General features: G+C 52.1%; 1 protein-coding gene across 1 annotated transcript; it reads right to left on the reverse strand.

Moving 5' to 3' along the window:
* Positions 1-2,964: 2,964 nt before the first annotated feature.
* Positions 2,965-20,579, reverse strand: MAS1 (MAS1 proto-oncogene, G protein-coupled receptor). The gene is made up of 2 exons (XM_004701919.2): positions 20,543-20,579; positions 2,965-4,013 (listed from the first exon to the last, which is right to left on the reverse strand). Exon 2 carries the CDS (start codon positions 3,973-3,975, stop codon positions 2,998-3,000), a length of 978 nt encoding a protein of 325 aa, XP_004701976.1. The 5' UTR covers positions 3,976-4,013; positions 20,543-20,579; the 3' UTR covers positions 2,965-2,997.
* Between the last annotated feature and the right edge of the window lie 4,093 nt (positions 20,580-24,672).

A 24,672-nucleotide genomic window follows, 5' to 3' on the forward strand; every position in this document is an offset into this window, starting at 1 on the left:
TTTCCTACCTTCTAGTACCCAGATGTTTTACCAATAAGTCTAGAGTTACTGATATTTCTTCCTTACTAAGTCCAATCAAGGTCCCAAGTAACTAAATTATGACATAGTGCTAGAAAGTTTATATACCTCTGAGGTAGGACGGTGAAGGTGTATTGTTGACCTTGCCAACTGAAGGCAAACTGTGTCTGGTGATCCTTCAAAACCAGAACTGAGAAAAAGGCATTGGCCAGATCACTAGCTGCATAATAGGTACCAGGAGGTGTATTAATTTTCTCAAGCAAAGAAATCACATCAAGGACAGCAGCTACAATTGGAGTAATCACCTGGTTAAGTTTAGGACAATCTGCTGTTATTCTCCAGGGTCCATCTGGTTTGAGGGTTTTTTTTTTGTTTTGTTTTGTTTTGTTTTTGCATGGGCCACATAGGTTGAATTAAATGGAGATATACAGGGAATCACCACCCCTGAGTCTCTGAACTCCTTGAAGGTGCCACTAATCTCTGCAATCCCTTCAGTAATGTGGTATTGCTTTTGGTTGACTATTTTCCTAGATACAGTTCTAATGGCTTCCATTTGGTTTTCCCTACCATACTAGCCCTTAGTACACATTTTAGGAACCCAATATGGAGGCTCTGCAAATTGTTGAATATGTGTAATCCAATTATTAATTCTGGAGCTAGAGAAATCACTACAGGTTGGATTTGGGGACCCACCAGATCCACTATGAGCCTGAGCCAAGACTCCATTAGTAACTTCCATACACCCCTACTCTGACTGGTGGGTCACAGTGATGTTTTGGAGTTTCCTAAAATTAGTCAATTCAGAGGCAATGTCCAATAATCCCCTAAAAGTGATTATTTCCATGTCCCCAACATAAAGTCACTCTTGTATAAATTTTCCTTTGGGACCCAACTGGAAATTTTGAATATTTTATGCAGTACTTGAACTGTGACTCTAAAACCCTGAGCTCATCTCTTTTCTTTACCTTGTCTTTCTTTACCTAGTCAATCGTTCTTTGCCAGTAAGTCTTTCTTTACCTAGTCAAGCTTTCTTTGCCTAGTTGGGCTTTATCTAGTAAGACCAATCAACCAGCGTCCCTAAAATTTTTATCTGGACAACATTTCAGAAATGTATCAAACACACAGTTACCTAGAGCCTTGCTGCTCACCAATATTTGATCTGTTGATGGTAATATTTTGCATATTAATATTGCTACCTTATACCATGGATTAGCAGTTCCTTTATACTAACAGAGGCAGAGTTATCAGTTAATTGATCCAGAGTTATAAGTACCTTAAAAGTGAACCAGATTTGAGAAACAGTTTAGAAAACTTGTCCTTGTGATTTTGTTTTTCTAGAACCACTCTTGGGACCAAAAGTCATAGGCTGGGTTTCTAGAGAAGCAAAACCCATGAAGCTTATTTATGTGTGTGTGTGTGTGTGTGTGTGTGTGTGTGTGTGTGTCTATATATAGAGAGAGATATTTATATCAAAGCTTATATCAAGAAAATGGCTCACAGGGTTGTAGAGGTGAACAAGGTCCAAGTCCAGGTAGAGATGGGAATGGTTCAGATGTCAGGCTGGAGGTTTCAGATTTTCATGGCTGTGAGGCTGATAAACCCAAGATTGGCAGGTCAGACCACAGGTTTCTAGCTGCAGAGGTGAACGAATGCAAGGATGGCAGAGCAGGCTTCTAGCTTCATAGGCAAATTAATCCAAGGCCAGCAAGCAATAAGGCAGGCCACTAGCTCAAGTTCAAAGAACCAAAGGTAGATAAGACAGATACAGGACACAGACGCAGAAACCAGCAGGTCAGCTCTTCCACAGTGTCCCCTTATGTTGGAAGTAGGTCATACCATAGAGGAGATTTCATCTTGAAAGATTACTAGATTTTGACTGCTGAACCCAGATAATCCTAGCCCAGTCAATTGACACAAGACCCTATTATAATCCATCCCTTGTCAAGTTGACATCTGTACACATCTCCTGAAGTCATATATAATCTCTACATACAGACGATTATAAAGCCATACTAGTGCCTAACATGGAAAGCTTTCATACTACAAGCAAAAAGGAGAACTATATGTATGCATTCACATTTAGCATTTAAGAACGTATAATATTTATACACAATACAGGTGTAAGTTTGTGCATTAGGTGACAAAAGCATGTATTTTGTCTTCCATTTAAAGGAATGGGGAGGAAGTAACATTTACTGAGCCCTGAAGAAGTACCTAGTGCTCTATATAGCTTATCTCCTACTTTAGCCATCACAACCATCCTGGGAGATAAGTACTATGATTATGACAACTTCCTAATGAGGGATCCAGAGGTCAAATCACTTGCCTGAAGTTACACAGGTAGTAAATGGCACAGCCAGCCTTATACCAAAACCCTTGCTTTTTCCACTACATCATTTGGCTTCCTCAAGTTCTGCCCCTGTTCCTGCCCCCTCCCCCCAAAAAAAAGTTTTGGTCCTTTCCTGTACACATCTTCAAATCTTCCTTCTAGAGAAATTTTTATAGTTCACCTAAAATGCTACCAGGATAACTGGGGAGGAATTGAGTTATCTGATAGGTGCAGAAATGGCAGAAGTCTAACATGTATCTAGACATTTTTAGAATAGGCAATGTAGGAATATAATCTCATCAATAATTAGATCCTCAGGTATATTATGAATATAACTTAGATTAGAACCATGCACCATAGTGTTTTCAATAACTGTTTGTTTGTTTGTTTGTTTGTTTGTTTAACTTGATCACCAGGCCTTTTCCCTACGGCATCTCTGAGTGGACTTGAATCTCCAACCTTCTGGTTAGCAGTCAAGTACATTAACTATTTTTAAGCCCCTACCCCTACCCAAGGGAGTCCATTTCATATTTAGGAGACACTTAAGTTGTGTTCCAATTTCATAGCTAAGAGACGCTTCAATTGTATTCCAAGCATAAACTAAAGACTGCGTGCCTGCCCCTATGGCCGGTGATTGTCCTCCAGAGCCCTCAGACGACCGTCTCAACGGTGGTGGTATTACCGGCATCATTCTTCTGCGCTGGTTGTATTTCATCCTTGAAAGCCCGTGTGAGAACCACGTTTAAGGACTCCTTGAACCGCTTCTTCTTACTGCTGCCCACAAAGAAGTAGATAAAAGGGTTAGCACTGCTATTGATGGTGGAGAAGAGAAGCGAAAATTGGTGCAGGTTCCCAAACCTTGACCAATACTCATAGTAGAGCAGGTAAAGCAGCCTCATGGGCATGGCAAAAATGAGGAATACGATGACGGTGACCAGGATGACCAGGTACAGCTTGGAGGAGTGGGCAGTCCAGGTATTCTGTCGGATTTTAATGACCACAATGGTGCTGGACACCACCATGAGGGGAGTGAAGACCAAGAAGCTGAGGAAGGCGATGAAGATGAGCACCGCCCGGCATTTGCTTTGCCGATGGGCCTGTCCCTCGCTGTCGATGCACATGGCGTATTCCATGGCAGTCACTAAGCATGACAGTGCCCACAGGAGTGCACAGACCAGTCCTGACTGGTGCTTGGGGCGCTGGCACCGATACCAGATGGGGTACAGGACTGACAGACACCTCTCCACACTAATGGCTGTCAGCAAGTAGAGGCCAGTGTTGTAGCCAAACAGAAAAGTAACCGATAGCGTGACAATGGTGTAGTAATAGCCAGAAGAGAGCTCATGGTCAAGAACATAGTCAACAGACAGAATGAAGATACAAAAGAGCAATGAGATGTCTGCAATAGACAGGTGGGTGATGTACACCGTGAAGGGGTTTCTCTTCATGCGGAAGCAGAGGAACCAGAGGAGGAATCCGTTCTCCACAAACCCCAGCGGGGAGATGCTCAGGATGACCCAGTGCACCATGGGGACTTTCTGGGCCAGAGGCCTCGTGGAGGCGTTCCAGCCGCTGGAGACATTCGAAGATGACTCGGCAGCAAACGAGGTCACATTTGACGAATCCATGAGGAGGCGCAGGCGGGGCTGGCTCTTCAGGTGATGTTCTGCAACCAAGGGGGTGGGGGTGGGGGGAACACATACAGAGATCATGAAGGGGGTGGATTTCTGTCATATAGAACCTGCATGCTCTAAAGGTGTTTTAGGAAATTGTACCAACCTCTTTCTAACAATGGCAAGATTTGACATTTTGACAAGTGAGAGAAATCCTTTCATGACCTTTGGGGTCTCCCACACGATCCCTGGGGTCACAGTGGGCTAGGTATTGGTCTGCTAACAATAAAAGTCGGCGGTTCAAATCCTCTAGCTGCTTCTGTAAAGATTTACAGGCTGGGAAACCCAGGGAGCAGTTCGATTCGGCCCTTTAGGGTAGTCATGGGTCAGAATAGACTCTCAATGGCAGTGGATTTGGATTCCGTTTGGGGCTTGGTCCCCAAACCAAAAAACCGTGTCGAAGGTGGTGATCTTTATGGAAGCAGACTGCCACATCATTCTCCCATGAAGCAGCTGATGGCTTCAAACCACCGGTCTTTTGGTTAGCACCCGTGCTCTTAACCACTGCACGACTTGAGCTGCTTGCGGTCCCCAATAGCCCTTAATTTCATAATCTTGTCTGCCCGCGACTCGGTGCCTCAAAGGAAGCGGCAGGCTGAGAAGGTTCAAATTCCTGATGTCCATTTCCAGGTCTGCCCGAGCTTTCTGAATGGCTTATTGAGAAACCATTGCATCTGCTGTGCCTCCGTTGCTGTGCCAGCATGAAGCGTTAACTGCGTTGGGCTGCAATGAAAAAGGACGTGCTGAGCAACGCTGCAGTTGTCGTTTATTAAGATGGAAAGCGCCATATGCAGTGGGTAAATGAGGGGGCACGGCTAGCAGAATTGTGTGGCGCCGCGCATCAATATTTTCAAAGTGTGAACAATTAAAAGGCAGTGATTGTCCGTGGCCTCGGGTTCTGCAGCGAAGCTGAGCACCTCCACAGACCCCGAGGTGTGCCAGGCACGGCAGCACTCTACTGGGAGGAGGTGGCAGTAGTAGCAAGATGTATTTCCAGCACCGCATGCCAGAGAATAGACCATCCGGGCAAACACTATTGGCACAGATACTCAACCAGTACCATCCGGAAAGCGAGAAAAACGCCAAGTGATCTAAAGCCACAAATTTTGAAGCTTCATTTTGAAGTTGAAATGTTCCCTCACCCTTTAGTCATTGCGAAACAAGTATCTGCAGTGTCCCACCCTGCTGGCTTGACGCAAAGCCCCATCACCCACTCCCATCATGCCTTATAGGAAGAAGGGGGCTGCCAACAGACACCATCTATGTAAGTCAAAGTTGTTATCCCTAGTTTTTTGAAGGCTGTCCCTGCAGACCAAAAATAATTAACCCATAGGAACTAGATTGAAGACGTATACAGTTAGTTGATATCTGCAGCCCTCTTGTAAGACGAAGATACAGTGTGGGCTAGGGTTAGCATGCAGAGTTTGACTGTCTCTGATAAGAGTAGATGCTTCCAGAACTGAGTCAGCAGGTCTCTAGCATTTTCAGGGGCCCAAGTTTCTCCGCAGGACAGCTGTGCCTAGATTACAGCGGGTCTTCCTGGTAATGGTGGGCTGAGGAGTTGTCTCCCCAGTGGCGAAATCCCAGGAGTCCACACGCATCCTCACTGACGTCATCCTAATCCTATGCTTCCCAGAAGCGCTTTCCCCCCAACCGTCCTGGTGGGGTGCTGGAGTTGGCCCTGGCTGGGCAAAGTGCCTTCATTTTACCTTCAGCCAGAAGACGCAGACCACAGATACCCTCAGGAGCCCAACCCAAAGACCCCAGTGTCCAAGACAAAGATGTGGCTGTTACGGAGACCAGGCTTTCCTCTAAGCTGGTAGGTAAGACTGCATGTTCCCAGGAAGGACAGTCCCACAACCCAAAGTCCGACATCACGTGCTTAGTAGATTTGCGTGTATCTGCTAACCTCATGCCGCAGGCACCTGGGCTGTAGCAACGGACACGGGAGACCAATCCCACCCTCTGGGTGCTGTATTCTAGTGGGGAGGCAATCTGTCATAAATAAGAATAGTAGCAATAGCACAGAAATATGTAAATCGTCCATGCCAGGGGATAAGTAAAACACCCTGCCTAGGCCTGTGGTGATCAGATGAGACTCGGGGTGTGTGAGCAGGAATTGTGAGGCTAAGTGGGAAGCTATCGCATTCATCCAAAGACTGAAATGAGGGCAGCGTGCCCCAGGGACGGTGGCAGAGGTAGTCGGGTTGGGGTGGATTCTGGATGATGGTGTAAGTCACTGAATAAGGGTTGTGTTAACGAGTAAGGACACCATCTTCTGCATGGCTTTGCAAGAGGCAGACAGGCATGTTATCAACTGACTCTAACGGAAGACAAGTGGAAGCCAAGAGTCCTCGACTGAGAGCTGGACAAGCACACAGCAAAGTGTCTCAAGAACTTGGGGAGGGCTTAGAGGACTGGGCCCTGAGGGTTGATAGAACTTTATTAGCTGAGGAAAGATTTTTTTTTTTTTAAAGCATGTTGAGAAAAGTGAAGCGCGTGGAAAATGCCTGGGGAGGGAGCGTGCAGGGTGGAACTTGAGGAGTCTGGTCAACCTCTGGTCCGAGGTCTGAATTACAAGGAAATGAACAGGAAAGACTCACGCTGATTCAGCCTAAGTGCCAACCTTCTTGCTCAGGCTGTTGCTTACGCAACGATGGTGCTTACAGGTTACCTGGGATTGCTCATGAAAAACGCAAATTCCAGGGTTTCCCTATTCCAGGGCCCTCCTCGCTGAATGTCCAGAGTCCAGGAGATTCTGAAGTCAGCGGGCCACGAGCGACAGTGTAAGAAGGGCGCCATTTGTAGCCAAGCCACTGGGAGTTTTCACACAGGTTGGTGTATGGCCTGTGTCCCAGGGATGTTTCTTGGGGGCAACTTAAAGGCTGGGTGGAAGGGGACCAGGAATGGAGCAAAGCAACCAGCAGGGCTTGTTGAAATCACCCTGGTAAGAAGCCATATGAGGAGAGTGGGGAAAGGAAGGAGAGGGCATGGATGCCACAGGCCTAGCAGGGAAGCCAGCTTGGGCCAGGGAGGCAGCCAGGTGGCCAGCTGGGAGGGCTCAGGGAGAGACGGGGACGTCCACCTCAAGAAGCTGTGGCATTAGGAGTAGGAGAAGCACCTGGCCTGCGGGTGGTGGTGCGGGAGTGGGGGGGTGGGGGTGGGGCGCCGGACTTAGAACAAAAGCTTCACCTGAGGTGGGGATCTTGGCACATGAAATACAGGCATACCTTGTTTTATTGCACCTCATAGACACTTCCGGGGTGGGTTTGGGTTTTCCCAAATTGACAGTTTACAGCAAGCCTGCCCGGAGCAAGCCCATTGGTTCCATCTTCCCAACAGCGTGTCCCATTCTGGTCATCTTCACCATCGTTCAGAGACTTCCATAGTGCTGTTGCCCACTTGATAGACGAAGTATAGACATACCTTTTGTGTGCACCAAACACCTGGGGTGCCTCACTTGACTGTGATCGTCATGTCACTGCAGGTCTGGGACCGACTCCCAGACTTCTCCGAGCATCCGCCTGCATCTCTGAGCATCTGCCAGGCCCCTTACAGGTGGGTTTGTCTTTGGAGTCCCTGTTCCCGGTGTCTGGTTGTTTACGTCTTCGTTCATTTTGTTGTTATTGTTGTCAAGAATATCGCAAGCAAAGCATACACCAACTTAACAGTTGCTACATGTAAACTTCCGTGACACGGGCAGCACGCTTCGAGTTGGGTGTCCGTTCTCACCCAAGTGTCCTGAGTCGTCCCTCCCTCACTAACACAAGCCCACTGTCCCCTAAGATTCCTGTCGAACCTTTTCAGTTGACATGGTTGTTGTCATTGCTAGGGACCATCGAGTCGTTTCTGACTCAGAGCGACCTTATATACAACAGCATGAAACACCTGCCGGTCCCATGCCCTCTGAACAATTGCTGTTACATTTGAGCCCATTCTTGGAGCCACGGTGTCAGTCCATCTCACCGAGGGGCTTCCTCTTGTTCACTGTCCCTCTCCGCGCCCTTTACCACCTCTTCACCTCATGGTGGCTTGTAAGTGGCTGGGGCGCTGGGAGCTATACCACGGGTATTGCAAACACCAGCAGGGTCACCCAAAGTGAACGGGTGTCAGCAGAGCTTCCAGATTAAGGGCAGACAACAAAGAAGGAACAAGCTGTCCACTCTAGAGGCACCAGCCACTGAAACCCTTACGCATAGCAGCAGAATATTGCCCAATGATGGTCCCAGGCAAATGGTTCCTTAGAGAGCATGATGCTCAAGGCAGACCTTTTAAATGAGGTAAGATAACCCAAAAGGTGAACCTAGCAGGGACACACACACACACACACTGTGGCAGTCTGTTTCTGTAAGGATTTACAACCTTGGAAGCGCTATGCGTCAGTCCCCCTCTGTCCTCTAGGGCCCCGTGAATTAGACTCGCCTCAAGGACAGTGGGTTGGGCTGGGTTTCTCATTGTGTGGCTTTAGGATAGTTCCATTTTAAAGATTATCTCAGGGTCATCGTTCCAGGCATTCATCCAGCCGCTGCGGCGCCAGAGAGTCTGGAGTCCATGCGAATTTGAAATTCTTTTCTGCATTTTCTCCCTTTTGACCGGGATTCTTCTACAATGTGTCTGATGAAAATGTTCGGTCGTGATAGACAAGCACCAGCCAGTCTGATCTCATGGCAAAGGAGGCAATTAGCCACACATTCCATACCCTGTCCTGTGCCGTCAAACGCTTAAGTGCTTTAATACGCAAAACTTCACGAAACAAAGCACACTAGGCCAGCATATGTGATATTCGTCATGGTGCATGCCTGATTGTAAGTCTCAAGTGCGGAAGTCATCAAGGACCACACGTCTGGTCTCTCAGTCATCCGTGGTCTGTTGTTGGAGCTCATCAAGTTGGCTCCGACTTCTGGGAAACCCCACAGCAGAACGAAACAGAACCGTTGGTACGTGAAGGCCGTTTTGTGGCAGTTGTGTGAAGCCCCCTCACGGAGGGCTTCCCTCCTTGTGACTGTCACGCTACTTTACCAAGCACTGTACTTGTGCTCGCGCCTGATCTTTCCTGGCGCCACGTCCAAAGTGAGCCAGTCGAAGGCTTGCCATCCTTGCTTCTCAGGGCCATTCTGGCTGTACTTCCTCCAAACCCAGTTTGCTCACGCTGTACGCAGTGCCCTTTGCCAGCACCGCAATTGGAACGCGCTGACTGTCATCCATCTTTCTTCACGGTCCAGGTCTCGCGCGCATACGAGCCCATTGAAAGGACGTGGCGTGGGTCAAGTGCACCCGAGTCATCAGAGTGGCATCTTGGCTTGTTGTTGTCTTTCAAGAGGCCTTTTACAGCCACCCAAAGCCTCTTACCTCTGTCCCCAGGCCTCTGGCCCAAGCCCTCCAGACGACTCTCCTGCTCTGCACCCACCCATCCATCCTCCCAGCTCCACGTGCCACCATCCTTTCCTTTTCCAGTAACTGCATCTCCCGTGCTGGTGTTATTCATTGACTGCCTGTGTACCAACAGCATCCTTCCTTGTCAAACAAAACAAAACAAAACAAAACCTCACTTCCATTGAGTGGGTGCCCACTCATAGCGACCCTCTAGGCCAGGGTAGAGCTACTCCTGTGAGTTTCTGATGCTGGAACTATTAACAGGCTTGAAACAGCCCGCTCTTTCTCCTGAGGAGCCACACTGGTGGTTTCAAACTGCTGACCTGGTGGATCAAAGTAGGCCACTGGGGCTCCTCCTTGATCTTCCCCACTGAACGCTGAGCTCCTGGAAGAACGGGCTTTGCTTACTCACACGGGTCCCCAGCACTTGGCACCCAGCAGGCACTCAACACATAGTTGTTCCATGAAATGCAACCCACAATTCAAGTCCTGAGGCTGCAGCCACTGTGCTGTCACCCTCCACCCACAGACCATACAGAATCCTTCGTAATGCTTCCTGTCCATTTTAGTCATGGGCTAATATCTAACAGACATATTCTGAGTTGCTTTGATACAATATTTTAGATTTTGTGCAAAAACTTATTTTGTAACAGCTTTCCACATTGAAGGACATGATGTGTTACACTATGATTAGTCACTGAGCTGAAGTCTCTCTTTTTATGTCTCTCCTTTTTCTTTAATTCTACTTTGTTCCCCAAAAGTTCTCAGTCTAGGTTCACAAATACTACTGAAGGGCTGAGTAAAACTGCCCCTTTGGCTTTCCGAGGCTATAAATCTTGATAGGAACAGAAAGCCTCACTTTCCTCCCAAGAGACAACAGCTTGTGGGTTTGAACTGATGACCTGGGGACTAGCAACCCAAAACATAAACCACTATGCCATCAGGGCTCCTTAAGCATCACTGTAATTGGATGATAATGCCCTTTCTCACTGGATGCATTAAAAGGTTCAAAAAGAAAATTAGCCCAGAATTTTAGCCTTGTTAGATATATTAATTTTTGCAAGCTGCATTTATGAAAAATGTTTCTACTGTTATTACTACCCTCAAGGATACCCTTATTTAAAAAATAAGAAATTTCTGCTGAAACACTCCACAAACATTTTATCGACAGTTGTGTCGCCTCGCCCTCTGACAGTGTCACCTGGTGTGGTCCGCACCCCCAGAACCCCCTTAGTGAAGCTCCTTGGCCCAGGACTTGCCCATGAGAGCAAGCTGATTGCTTATGCAGTTGATGAGAACAGTGCTTCAATGGAGAGAGGAATAATCTGTGGGTTGGACACTTGGGCAGATTTCGATCATCAGGTGATTGGAATGCAAATGCAAATCCCATGAAAAATGAATACTTGTGAATTGTTTTGGCATGGTGGGGGGACCTAAATGAAGTCACATTCCCCAGGCCAAACTGGATTTCGGTCTCCAGTGAACTGGCAGATGGGGAGGGGGTGAACCCAGCCAGCCCTTCCCTCCTCGGGGCTCCAGGGTCACTCTGTGAATTACTCATCTCTGCCGGCGGACAGCCGGGGTGTTTGTGTTTCAGGGGGAATAATTGCAGCTAGCTGACCAAACAGTCTAGCGCAGAATAATTTCATCTTGGCTCCACACGGCTTCCCCAAAGGCAAAGCAAATACCACAGGGTTGAGGTCTCAGGAAGCAGGGAGAGGAGGGCCCGTGCCGGCTCCGTCCAGACTCGGGAACCCGGTTGTTACCCATCTGTGTCTGTGCACTGAGGGGTCAGGACCTGGCACCGGTGACCCTGCGTGGAAGGGAGGCTTACCCTCACAGCCTCCACTCCAGAATAAGGCCAGTGACCCAGTACTGAGGAGACTCGAGTACAAAAGAGTTGGGTCAGAAACACTGCCCTATCCTCTGTGCCTCCTCCTCCTCTGGAAGTGCTGGGGGAGGAGGGGGTGGGGGAGGGGGGAAGGAGTCAAGGGCGCTGGACCCTTATCATCTGCATGGGAGGCTGACAAGGAAGGTGTCACATTCCCCATGTCATGAGGGATCACCAAGGCCTAACACCCAGGTGAGCACAGGGCCACGGCACATACCACACACTCAGAGGAGCTCCTCAGGCTCACAGGGGCACAGGCTCCCATGGGCTCAGGGCAGTGATGCCCCTCCTCACACCAGCCTCACCCACAGAGCCGGCCAGGCCTGGGATCAGCTCCTTCCAGCCAGCCTCCCCCCGGCAAACGTCCGGAAACCACTGTGCTAATGGGGCCCCGCGTTTTACAGATGAATAAACAGAACCCAAGGCCGCTGGGAGCTCAGCCGGATTCCACGTGGACTTAAGGACTTCGGGGGCTGGGGCCCAGGCGCTGCCCAACATGCTCTGGGGCCTGGTGCTCTTGACAAGGCTGAGCTCTGCGCCCAGTTTGCCGGTCTAGCTGGGCCCCAGTCCACCCTCCCTAGGGAATTTGCTAGGAGTGGGAACCAGCGTGGTAGCAGTGGGTTTGGTGTTTGGGGCTTGTGCCCTGGAGCCAGAGGGAATGTGTATCTCACTTCTGAGGCCTCTCTTCTCTCCCACAGTGTTTCCAAGCACAAGGTCACAGTGTGATGCCCTCTGCGTCTGAATCCACAATCCACTCAGAGGTAAGCAGGCTGCAGGTACTGATTAACTATCTCGTCTGTACAAAAGGTCACATACGTTACCCTTCTCCCCCCGAAACCAGGGGGATGTGCAGACCCGGAGGACGAAGTCTCGCCCTTACAGGCCTGACTGGACCCTAGTGGTCCCTGAGAAGCAAAGCCTGAAGAAGTCCCAACCACAGACCCAAACCCACGCCGCCGAGTCGATCCTGACTCACAGCGTGTCCGAAGCTGTTCATCCTTCCGGGAGCAAATAGCCTCCTGTTTCTCCCACAGGGGGGCTAGTGGGATAGAACTGCAGTCCCCCGCTTATCAGACAGCACTGCCAGGGCTCCTTGAAGGAGCATGGAGATACTGCAAAAACAGTCGCTGATGAGCCAGTTCCAACCCAGGGCGACCCAACGTGTGCCAGAGTAGAAAGTGCTCCACAGAGTTGTCCTGGGCGTAGAGCCAGGCCTTTCTTCCATGGCACACACCACTAGGTTAGAAGCTGAGCGCTTAGCCTGGCTCTATTTCCAGGGACCATGGACCCCCAACTAATCACAGACCCCATGTTTAGTCAGAGCAGAGCCAGAACGCATCGCCCAGTGCCAACTTGGTGCCACTGTGATGCCTTCAGCTGGCTCACTGTCCACGCTCACTCACCGATGACCTTCTGTAACCCACGAGCATGGCTAGTCAACCTTCAGGGACTTTTTTAATGGCCTTCATGTCACCAGAAGCAATCACCACAGTCAACTGGACCTTCCATAGTGGTCTTTTGTAGACATCCGGAAGGCCCCGGCCTGAGGTGGAGAGGTGAACAGTTTAACACCATCTTCAAGGCCAGCCCATTGCCATGGTAGCAGCAGCACCAACGTCGACCTATCGTCTCTTCTCCCAAGTCACCCCCCCACCCCCCCACCCTGCCCTATAGCACCCAGCCTCCCCCTTCCCTCGGCAGGGAAGGAAGGCAAATGGTGTGCTTTCTTCGGGACAGCTAGAAGGGAGCCGGGTCCTCCTCAAGGGAACTCAGCTGGCAGCCTCCCCGCTGGACCACTAACCGCAAGGTCTGTGCCTCAAACTCACCAGCCACCCTGCGGGGGCAAAAAGGATGAGCCTTCTACTCCCGTACCACTGAGCGACTCAGACACCCACAGAAGCTGTGCTCCCCTGTCCCGCGGGCTCACTAGGGGTAGGAATCAGCCCAAGGCCGTGGGTTTGGTTTTGAGTGTGTCAAGTACAGGGTGGTGTGCAGTAGCCATCATTCCCGGCCATGCAAATGATGTCGGCTACCAGCCCACAGGGTGGAGGTTCAAGGCCACCAGCAGTGCCTGCACAGAAAGGTCTGACTACGCGTTGGCTCCTGCCTCCGTCTGAGATCTGCTACACTTTCTTCTCTCTGCTCCCCCATCTGCCAGGCTCTTCTCCCCCTCCTCGGCCACACCTTGTCCACTGCCCTTTGCCCTCGCCCCCCTCTTCCTCCCAAGACTCCCCTGATGACGGTGTCCCACCCTCTGTGTCAAGCCTCTCCTGGTGCTGGTGATGACGGGATCTGCCGCTCCAGCCCCAGTATTGCCCCAGCCCAGCCAGACTTAGCCAGAGGGCCCTCTCTCCCTCTCCACGGGTCAAGTCACTTCCTGTCTCCTCACCATGACCTCTCTGTCCCCTCTGCTGACCATCTCCCCGCAGGATTGTCATAAATGTCTCCTGCCACATGCCTTTGCAACTGGTCACAGCCATGTTACCTACAATACACAATGCTGCTGGCAGGGCGACCTTTCTCAGGACCAGACTGGCTCTTTTCCTCCCCTGCACACAGCCTCTCACCACCGGCCCCTGGCCTATCCGATGCTTAGTAGACAGGCATGTGAGGGTCCCTAGGGCCCCAGCCCACCTGCCCTAAACACCAGTCTTTCCTGGGGCGGAAGCCGAGCCCCTAGCCCCACCCCGGCCCGCCCTGCATCTGCTCTGCACCTTGCTCAGCGGTGCCTTTGATCACATTCCTTCCTCTGCCCCTGGTCCCCGGTCTAGCTCATCGACAAAGACTATTTTCCCTGGGGCTCAGCCCACGCCAGCCCCCCACTTCCACTTCCTCCTGACCCCTGACGCTGCCATGTTGCACCTCACCCCCTCCCTGCACACTCCGTGTGAGACACCACGCTGGGTTACAATGCCCCTGGGGCAGGGGCCACTGTGGCTCACTTCCTTAATTGACCACTGCCAGTTAGCGAGGGTGCAGCTCATGGACAGAGCCCAAGCACTCATCACTGATTCTCCCAGCACCCTCTGAGAGAGTTACTATTACTCGCTCCATGGGCTGACTTGATATGTTGAGGTTGGGGGTACCCCCACAGTCACAGAGAGGTGCCTCTGGGATCCCAGCATGTCCCTCTCAACCCAGGACTCAACACTCACACCCCAGAATAGTCCTTTCCCTCACAGTCCCTGGGTCACAGAAGATAGATGATCACCCATTCAATGATTGAATTCTAAATCCTCCCACACCTCCCATTTGGCTGTAACTAAAACCCAGACCCCTCCACTGGACCCTTGGGGCTTTCCCCACCCTCCTGCAGCTCCCACCACCACCCAGCACACAGGCTCAGCTCACCGAATTACTGAGAAGGCCGAGCCCGAGCCCTCGGCTGCTTTGCATGGGAGGTGGGGGTCTTTGCAGAGAAAGCAGAGCTCAGTCGTCCTGGCTTTGCTTTGTACGTAACTTGTTTTTCCTGAGCTGCTCTCGGGGTTCTTTCCTTGTCTCTGGTTTGGACATTTTTTACCGTGCAGCGTCTTCAGGATTTACTTCTCAGGCCGATCCTGTTCAGGCTTCATTCAAGTTATTCCATGCTTACCTTTCATCGTCCGGGATGCAAGGGGCCTTTCTTCCGACAACGCCTGGGCAGTTCTCTCTGCTTTGAGTCTCTGCCTGCCTGCTCTGGAATCCCAGTTGCATGGAAGCTAGGCCTCTTGATTGTGTCCCACAGAATTCTGAGGGTTTCCTCAAATTTTTCTGCTCTATTTTTTTTTCTGATTGTTTCTCTAACAATTATTGTGAGAGTGTCTTCAAGCTCACTATTTCCTCCTTCATCGAATCAGTTCCCCCCTTTGCCTTTGCCATTCAGTCTGTGTCTGGAATCTTAGTATTCTTCTTCTGGATTTCTGTGTGCTGTTTTTGTATAGGTTCGTTTTTTAATCTATTTTGTCAGTTTGGTCTTATAGTGTTTTCCTGAAATGTCGCTGTTATTATTATTGGTGTTTTCCCTGATTTCATTGATCGTTTTTTCTCAATACATTGAAGAAATATGAGCACCATTCTTTTGAATGACGTATCAGGTAGCTCTGATGCATTTCTTCCTAAGAAATCGCTTCTGGCTTTGTGGTTTATGGTATTGTATTTGCGTTTAGTTAACGCCCTGTCTCCTGGTGTGGATGGCAGAGCATGTGAGTGTGTGCACGGTCCCCCGCTTGCTGCCCATGCGCACAGTCTAGGGCGGGTTTGGTAGGTGTTGGCTGCTGCCTGTCAATGATCAGACAATGGAGGAGCAGGTAGAGGGCCCCGGCCAGTGCATGGAAATGCAGGGCATATCGGTGTGGCTGTGCTGCGTGGACACAGTTGTGCCCGCCTGTTCAGTGAGACAGGGAACTGGAAGGGAAAAATAAAACCTAGCAAATAATAAGTAAAGGAAAAAAGTAAGCAGGAGAATAAAGAATTCAATAACTAAACACACGGAAAGCAAAATAAAGACAAGAAGAGTGAGAGAAAAGAGAAAGGAGCTAGAATAAGCAAAACCAGGGAAAGGGGAAAAAAAAAGACAGTCATCACAGAGGAAAACTAGAAGGACAAAGAAAGAAGGGAATTGGGGGTGGGGAAGGGAGAGAAGCGGAAAGCAAAAAAGAAATGTTGTTTTTTTTTAAGGAAAGGAAAGAAAAGGAAACAAAAGCAGGAGAGGATTACGGAGGCGGGGCCGTGGCGGAGGTGGGCACTCTCTGGCAGCCAAGAGCTCACTGGAGTAGGGGGCCCGGGGGGAGGGAGAAACGCGGGTCCTAGGTGGGGTTCCTTCTTGTCTAGGCACAGTCTGGGGTCAGGGCACCTAATCAGGAAGTCATTTGTGCCTCCGCAGATGGCGGCTGAGGACAGGATCCTGTTCCCAGAAGGAATTGGCTCAGTCCCAGAGGGCAGCTAGGGGGAAGACAGGCTGGTTGTGGAAGGAGCTCCTGCCTGTTCAGGGGCGGCCAGGGACCCAGTACTTCATGTTCTGCTGGTCTGCTAAGGGGGAGTCCATGCACTTCTAGACATGGACGTGATACCCAGTGCCCAGTTCCTGAGGGTCTGGCTCCAACTCAGAGCTGTCTGCAGGTGCAGGGTGGGTGAGGCTGGACACTGGTCACACTTCTAGTCAGCAGGATGGTGTGGAGAATGAGGGGGGAATCCTACCTTTCTGATCCCTGGTCACCAGAATGGGTTTGTGACAATCAGGCCACTGTCTTGAATGCCTCTTGCAGGAGTTCGAGCTGGCAGCGCCACACCAAGCCAGCTGCCATTCCACCATCTGTCTCCTCTCTGGCCACGTCTGTTCACTTTTTTCTCCTAATCAGCATTCAGTCTGCTTCTAATCAATATTCACTCCACTTCTTTATTTCCTGTGAAGCTCAACGTCCCAGAATTAGCCTCTCTAGCTACCACATTTGGTGTCTTGTGCATTGTCACAGAACAGCGGTTTTCCACCTGTGGCTCGTTCGACCCCCAAAGGGGTTACTAGATTCATCACAGCAGCAAAATGACAGTGATGAAGTAGCAACGAAAATAATTTTATGGTTGGGGGGGGGGGGGTCACCACCACATGAGGAACTGTATGAAAGGGTCGCAGCCTTAGGAAGGTTGAGAAGCACCGTTACAGAGGGTCTGTGTAGCATGTCAGCCTAGATCAAGACCTTGCCTGAAGTCAGCCCTTTGCTGACTAACTAGAATGTCCTTCTCTAGGGACTGGTCTGTCCGGGGATGCGTGCAAAGTCCGTGAGCTGAAGTCTCTTAGTTCTCTCGTGTCCATCCTAAGGAATATTCTGGTTGTATTTCCTTTAAGACTAATTTGTCCATTCTTGTGACAATCTATGTTCTTCACCAACACAGCGACGTGAGTGCGCCAGTGCTTGTCTTCCTTTTTCACGGGTCAGCTTTGACATGCACAGACTGCCCCAAGCACACCACCTCCACTGCCATCGAGTCTGCTCCGGCTCGGTGACCCTGCAGGACAGAGTAGACCTGCCCATTTGGGTTTCTGAGGTGATAACTCTTTACAGGATCAGAGAATCTCAGCTTTCCCCCCAGGTGGTGGGTTTGAAGATTAGAGAGTTAAGCTGTGTCTATGTGAATTTCCTTGTCCTGGCGGCCATAGCCAGAAGCGTGCTTTAAATCTAGTTGTGAGATCTGATTTAGGCGCCTTTAATCTGGAACATTCCTTTGGTCGTTCACATTTGTCTGCTACCCCCTTATGATGGAGTTCAGAGTTAATTGCAGGAGGACCTCTCCCTCATGTCCACGAAGACCCAGAAGTGTTGCTGTATCCAGCTCGCGCATTCCATCGGGCAGGGCATAATCTCAGTCTATCCTGTTGCTGACTGCTGGTCAGTCACACCTGATAAGGAGTGTCTGTCACGTTCCTCCTCCTTCCGTGATTAGCAAGAATGCAGGGGGAAGATGCTTTGAGATTAGGTAGCTACCAGCTACTCCTCAGGCTTTCGATTTATCCATTGAGTGTTTATAACACGAGAGCCTCCTGGTTTCCGAGTTTGTTCCCTGGACTATTACTAGAATTATTTTGATGCCCGAAGTGTCCCAGTGTGGCCGGTGATAGCCTCTCTAAGCCATCACCCGTGTCTCTGTTACATTCCCCATCATTCTTTAAGCACAGCCCTACTTTCTAGAATAAAAACATGTCTGAGATGTGTGTCCATTTTCTGATGGTCCCTAGAACCATCTATTTCTCACCACGGGTCTGGTGTGTAGAGAATGGTGTTTGGAAGCCCAGATATGAGTATAAGGTATGCTCACTGCTATTGGGATGTTACCCTGCCCAGGCCCTCTCAGTGGACAGAGCTAGGGTATGCAAGTCTACAAACGCATACATGTACGCTCAGACATGCACATACTTATAGTAACACCTTTTCTGCATGTATTCCATGAATCCTCGCTGATGTTACCTATTCTAATCTCACAGTGCTGTTTTCTCCCTTTCCTTGCTTATAACTTCCTCCTCCCCCCCACCCCGCCCTTCTCCAACAGTGAGAAGCCTGCCCCCCCCATCCCCACCCCCATCCTATTGTCCTTAGTATATTTACTTATTTGATCAACTCACTTGCATGTAGACCAAGCCCTGGGCCTACCACTGCCCTCCCCCGCCCCCGCACAGAGCACCTCCTCACTCTGCTTGAGCTCTGTCATGTCATAGCAGACCCCCCCTCGCCCTGGGATAGACCCCCTCGGGTGCTCAGAGCTCCTCCTGACCCTTTGCCTGAGTCCCCACTGCTGCATCCTCACCCTGGCAGGGCTGTGCCCCCATGTGGGTGCCTCCCCACCCTGCTCCATCATCTCCCACAAGCCACCGAAAGAAAGACTGAGTGGAACCCACCAACCACTGCCCTCCAACAAAAGTGGCAAAGAGGACGGGCAGGTGGACCTGTGAAGGCGAAAGAGATGTTTCTGAAAAGGGCTTGGCATGGGTCACCTGCCAGCTCTGTCCATCCCTGATGAGTTCACCTCCGACCTCCAGGTTCACTCCAACCGGGCCCCCAAAAGCCAGCCTCAAAGCACAGCGGCTGGGCCCTCTGAACCTCCCTCCTCCATACAATCGGCCTCTCGTGTGTTTTAGGAAGGCCAGGCATCCGACTGAAAAGCCTCGGCCAGTGGGAGCCTGCAGGCAAGGCCACACTGGGCTCATGAGGCGACAGCAGGGGGGGAGGGTGGCCATGATTGTTGCCACCGATGTGGAAGGACGTGCCAGGAAGGAGTGCCTTCCCCTCTCAATGGAAGTACAAGGACAGATGGGCAGCCAGGCTGACGGGAGAATCGAGAAGAGCCCAGCCGGAGGGGGCTGAGAGCTTGAAATGCTCCCCTCCGGTGCTTCCCCAAGGCTTCCCAGCGCCTCCACCTGGCACCCCTCCACCTGCCCACCAATGGACCACCTCCCCCTGGGCGCTACAGGAATCAGGGAGGGGGGGAGGGAAGGAGTGGGGAGGGGATGGCGGGGAGAAGGGGAGGGGTTGGAGGAGGAGGAAAGTTGGGAGAAGAAGGAAGGGGGAGGAGAAAAGAAGACATGGGGGAGGAAGGGAAAGGCAAGATGAAGGAAGTGAGGTTAAAAGGAAGAGAGAAAGGCGAAGGAGAACAGGGTTGGAGGGCAGCCCACTTAACGTCTCTTTCGTTCCTAGGCAACCGCAAAGAGCAGCCTGGCCAAGCTGGACCTGTGTCCCCCCACCACCCCCAGCCCTGGAAAGAAAGGTGTGTGGGGACCTGGGTAAACAGAAGCCCCTGTGAGAAGGAATTTCCATGGCAGGGAAGGGACTGGGACCAGTGGGGACACACAGGGCAGTGCACCTGACCGGTGGCACTCACCCGGCCCCATCTTCCTCATGCCTGGGCCACCTGCATGAGGAAGCCAGGAGCCCAGCTCCCCTATCCAGGGGGCAGCTTCATGCACCCCAGCACCGAACTCCCCAGGAGGGGGCATTTGGCAATGCCTGCAGGGAGACAGTGCTATCTGAATCTGGTGAGTGGAAGTCAGGGGAGCCGCTATCCACCCCCAGCCTCAAACGCCCCCAGCCTTCCACCAAGAATGCCCCTGTCTCAGGGGCAGCAGTGCCCACACACCTTCTTACTGCTGCACCCACCTCAGTGAAGTCGCACCCTGGTGGCCCAGTCACCCCCACCCACCTGCCTGGGACAATAGCTGGGACTTCGCACCAAGACCCCCCTGAGCAGGACCCCCTTCTCACAGAGGCTGTGCAAGCAACCGGACTGACCCTCAGGCGGTCTCCCCCAGAAAGGGCACCAGAAAAGTGCTCCCGCTCCCCTCGGGCCACACACAGCACTTCCCCCTGAGGAATCCAAGCTGGACCAGCCCACCCTCCTTTCAAAGCCCCGCTGCAGCCAGGAGCCTCTCCCCCCACCCGTCCCCCCACCCCAGAGCCCACCAGCCTGCCCCATGCACCTCCTCCCCAAGCCAGCACCAGGCTGAGGACCCCCAAGTTTCCACGAAAGTTAACAGCTGTGTCCGGGAAGAGTGCGCACCGCCCAGGCAAGGAGCATTTTCCACCAGGAAGCCGAAGACGGGCCCTTGCCATCGCACGCCCACATGCGGGGACACACACACACACACACACACACACACACACACACACAGGATGTCGAACCTGCTGGACAAACAGTGCACCAAAAGAGTTGCCCAGGCGATAGCTTTCCAAGGACGGAGATTCTTACTCCGGTTGGCGAGAACAGCCGAGCAGGGAACACAGGGTGCAGACTCACTCGTGTCATTCCCCGAGGGGCCAGCCAGGGCCAGCGGCGAGGACCCTGCCCCTCAGCAGCCTGCCGTGTCGCCCTGGGTGCCATACCCCGCCAGCCTGCTGGGTCCGGTCCCCAAGTCACCACCACGGACGGCTCAGCCTCCCTCCTCCTCTGGGAAGCAAAGCGGCTCACCCACTGCTGACAGCGTTTTCGATGTGCCAAGCAGATGGTCCACGCTCATCAGCAGTGCTGTGCTTCAAATGGCAGCACTCGGTGACACATTCAAGGAAAGATCTCGTCGTTGATCCAGCTTGGGGACGGGCTGGTGGCCCCAGGAGGTGGCTGACAGCCTTGGGGTCCCGCTCAGGCCAGCCAGTGTTCAGAAAGGGGGACCCAGGGAAAGGTTGTAGGGTCAGACATGCCAGGGAAACACAGGATGATCAGCTCAAATCCTCGGCTCAGCCTATAACTAGCCATTTGCCTCTGGCCAAGCTTAGCTAACCTTGTCAAGACTAGAACCAGGAATACCCACTTAAAGGCCCCCACCTTAGTCAGTGCCACCCAGAGAGCGCCTGTCTGTGGAGGGTTCCGAGGTGTACCTCTTTACAGGGGCACACAGTCTCGCTGCTCTCCCTCAGAGCACCTGGTGGATTTGAACCTCTGACCTTGCTCAGTACTAATCCCACAGTCAATAACATTACCTTAAAAAGGTATAATAATTTCACAGGGCGTCTGAACACATCTATGGGGTGGAGAGGTCCCTTCCCACCACCATCCTCAGACAGTGCATGAGCCCCCACCCCAGTACGAGGGAACTGAGTCGCCGCCCCCGGGGTGGACGTGGAGGGCTAGCACTGACCTTCCACAGCACTACAAACACTTGCAGGGCAGCTGCTTCCGTCAGAACCTAATCTCACCCACGCAGCAGCCAGAGACACAAGATCCAGTTAATTCCCCTTGTTCCCCGGCTGGGGGCCCCCTAGTTACAGGGTTTTTCGCTTGGTGGGGAGGGGTGTATTTTTGCTTTTTAAGGTCCGTTAAGATAAAACCACTTGTTGGTGTTGTCTTCTGATGTTTTATTTTGGTAAATAGATCTATAGCAAGACATGTCACCTCAGCCAATCTCACAGGTGCCTCTGAGCGACCATCTCCACCCTCGCTTCACAAACCATTCTTACCCCCACCCCAGAAGTCCAGGACCCCCTAAACTAAGATTGCCCCCCCCCACCTGTTGTGCTGTTTCTGGTGGATTGTTTTTGTTGTGTTTTGTTTTGTTTTCAACAGACCCAGTGTAAAGACCCCGAAGGCAATACAGGATGTGGAGTTATGTGACCCCAAACCCAGCTGAGACCCACACACCACCCAGCAGTGCCCCCTCATTCACAAGTCCTTTGTAGCTGTCCTGGCAAGCCTCCGTGGAGGAGAAGCCGGTTTCTGATGGGGAAAGCGTATTCAGAGAGGCTGGACTTCCGTCAGGCTATTCCCATAAGCACCAAGCAAGCATTGGAGCCAGCGTCTCTGCTGCAGGAAGCCCACCCAGTGACTGTCCTCCCCAGGGAGACCAAAGGGAATGCTTCTCCAAGCCCCACAATCCCAACACAGCATATGAGCCTCACGGGGCCAGCAAGCATCCCTGGTGAGCAAAGCAGCCAGCAGCCCCGCCACCTCCACAAGGTGTTTCATTACCTGGCTTGGTTTCCCAAGGGATGAGGTGGTTGGCTGCCCGGAGAAGTTGGTGCTTCCGGAGGAGAGTCAAAACTGCAACGAGAACAGGACGGAGTGGACCCAACAGCAAGGCAGAAAAGAACAGGGAGGAAGGGGTCAGATACCCCCCAGCAAAGAGGATGAGGTGGGGACTAACAGGCTGGAGGAGAAGGACCCCTCATCACAGCGGGGAAAGGAAGGACCCCCAGGGAAATAAGGAGTGAGGGAGACTGAGAGGGGCCAGGAGACCTGCCCTGCTCGCTGGCTGCTTCCAAGAGATCAGGGACCGTCCTGATGTTGTGACGTTTGACTCTGTCCCTTGGGTGCTGTGCAGCCCTCAGCTGAGTGACCAACTAGAGGAGGACCTTGACGTCATGCTTTAAGTCAATAGAAGGGAGGCCTGGCCAATGGCTGCTCCCCCGCCCGCTCCAGTGCAGGAGACAGCAAATGGACCCACAGAGCTGTACTGTCACCAGGTGTCCGGGAGCTGTGGAGTTGGGGGGCATGGAGCCCCCCAGAGGCTGGCTTGGGGCCCCTGGAAGCCATGGGGTCCCTCTTCCCCCAGACGGAGTAGGCGCTGAGAGGTGCCACTTGTTTTGTGACTAATGAGCACCCCCAGCAAAGCAGGAACTCTCGCAGATGGGACCGGAGTCTCGTTTGGGGTGGATAATGATTTATACTTAGAAAAAAAGAAATACAGCAACTTGCTGTAAAAATAAAACTGCTTGCATTGAAACCACAAATAGGTTGGCTATTTCTGTGCCTGCCTTGTCTTTGTGAGTAATTGTCCTTCTCTTGAGAGGTGGGAGAGTTTCAGGGGAGGGAGGTGAGAGGAGAGGGGAACAGAACACTGGGCAGTCTAGGGGCCCCGGCTCCAGGGAGAAGTTCAAACTTTCACTTGGGGGAGGGAGGTTCATTCTCCAAGGTCCCCTGGAGAAACAGTGCCCCAACTCTCCAGTGAGACAAAGAAATGTAGTGGAGGGGCCCGGTAGGAGCCGGAAAGGAAGACGTTTCGATCCCCTGTGAGTCTGTTCCAACTCACAGGGCCCTACAGGCCGGAAGAGAACTGCCTGTGGTTTCTGAGGCTGTAACTTTACTGGAGCAGAAAGCCTCGTCTTTCTCCCTGAGCGAGGCTAATGGTTTTGAACTGCTCACTGTGGGTTAGCAGCCCAACACTGAACCCACTGTGCCAGCACAGCGCCTTCAATAGGATTGCTTAAAAAAAAAAAAACCAGTGTCACCAAGTCAAAACAATAGGTCTCTTCTTTCTCGGTCCCTCTCTCGCTCTGTCTCTCAACTCTCACTGTCATGGAGTTGATTTTGACTCACAGCCACCCTGTAGGACAGAACAGAACTGCCCCTGCCGGTTCCCCACATTGAAACTTTTTATGGGAGTGGAAAGCCTCATCTTTCGCATATGGGACTGCTGGTGGTTTTGAACTGCTGGCCTTGCAGTGTAACCAGGTGTAACCAGGCACCACCTGAAGTGCTTCAGATCAACGTGGGTCACAAGTAAGCAGAACACCTGGAGATGTACTCAGTGTCCAAGGGCCTGATGAGCAAGGTAAGCGCAGGCTCATTTGTGCTTCCTTGCTTGCTTACTGGTCTGTGGTGAACCGTTTGGCCTGCTTGGGTTTTTCACCACATCAAAGATGTGCACCCCTGGGAAGCTGGCCTTGGGGCTCCTTGAGGGAAGGGGGTGGTGAGTGACTCTTGACCTGAGACTTGGATTGATGGCTTTGGAGGGGGGCAGCCCACCCCCACCCTCTGGGGCTGCACGTAGAAGGGCTCCATGGCAGATAAAAGGCCGAGATAAAACCCTGAGAACCGAGCTCTCTCGGCAGACTGGAGGCCCCAGAGCTCCGGGGCGTGCCTCTGGGATCCGGCCTCTGGACTGCTGGCTTGCTCCCAAAGGGTGGAGGGCGAGGGTCCCAGGCAGCCCACCCAGCGCAGAGCTCTTTGATGAAGGCAACGGCCTCCTTGGGACCACACTGCAATCAGCCTCACTTCCAACGATTCCAAATGTGGGTGGGGGCCCTTCCCCAGGGTCTGTCTCAGAGGGCCACTTTCCTGCACCGCCCCCGCCCCCCCAATCGAGTCTCTGCCCTTTGTAATGGACTCACTGTGCGGGGCCCATGAGCCTGTCCCGGAACACAGGGGCGGTGGGCGGCGGGGGCCTGGGGGTGGGGGCCGGCTCTGCCCTTATCACTCGATCTTGGAGCAATGTGCGCGCGGAAATGTGCTTATCAAGCAGACGCAGACAAATGATTGCCCCCTCGTTGGCTCCAAAGACTTCCAGAGCAAACAAATCACTGGCCGCGCGCTTCCCGCGACTCTGAACGGCCAGGTGCTGGTTAACGTTTACAGCGGGAGAAAGAACCAGAAACTAATTAATCAGGGCGCAGAGCAGCCGGGCGGGGGCCGGGCCGGGGCCGGGGGCTCGGGGC

This window comes from Echinops telfairi, unplaced genomic scaffold (assembly GCF_000313985.2).
Source record: "Echinops telfairi isolate 266 unplaced genomic scaffold, ASM31398v2 ScPeMD7_3533;HRSCAF=4204_0, whole genome shotgun sequence".
In the NCBI taxonomy this organism is placed as follows: domain Eukaryota; kingdom Metazoa; phylum Chordata; class Mammalia; order Afrosoricida; family Tenrecidae; genus Echinops; species Echinops telfairi.

What these genes read in the sequence shown, in the direction of transcription:
- MAS1 (XM_004701919.2), bottom strand. Translation starts at nt 3,975, where the DNA reads ATGGATTCGTCAAATGTGACCTCGTTTGCTGCCGAGTCATCTTCGAAT.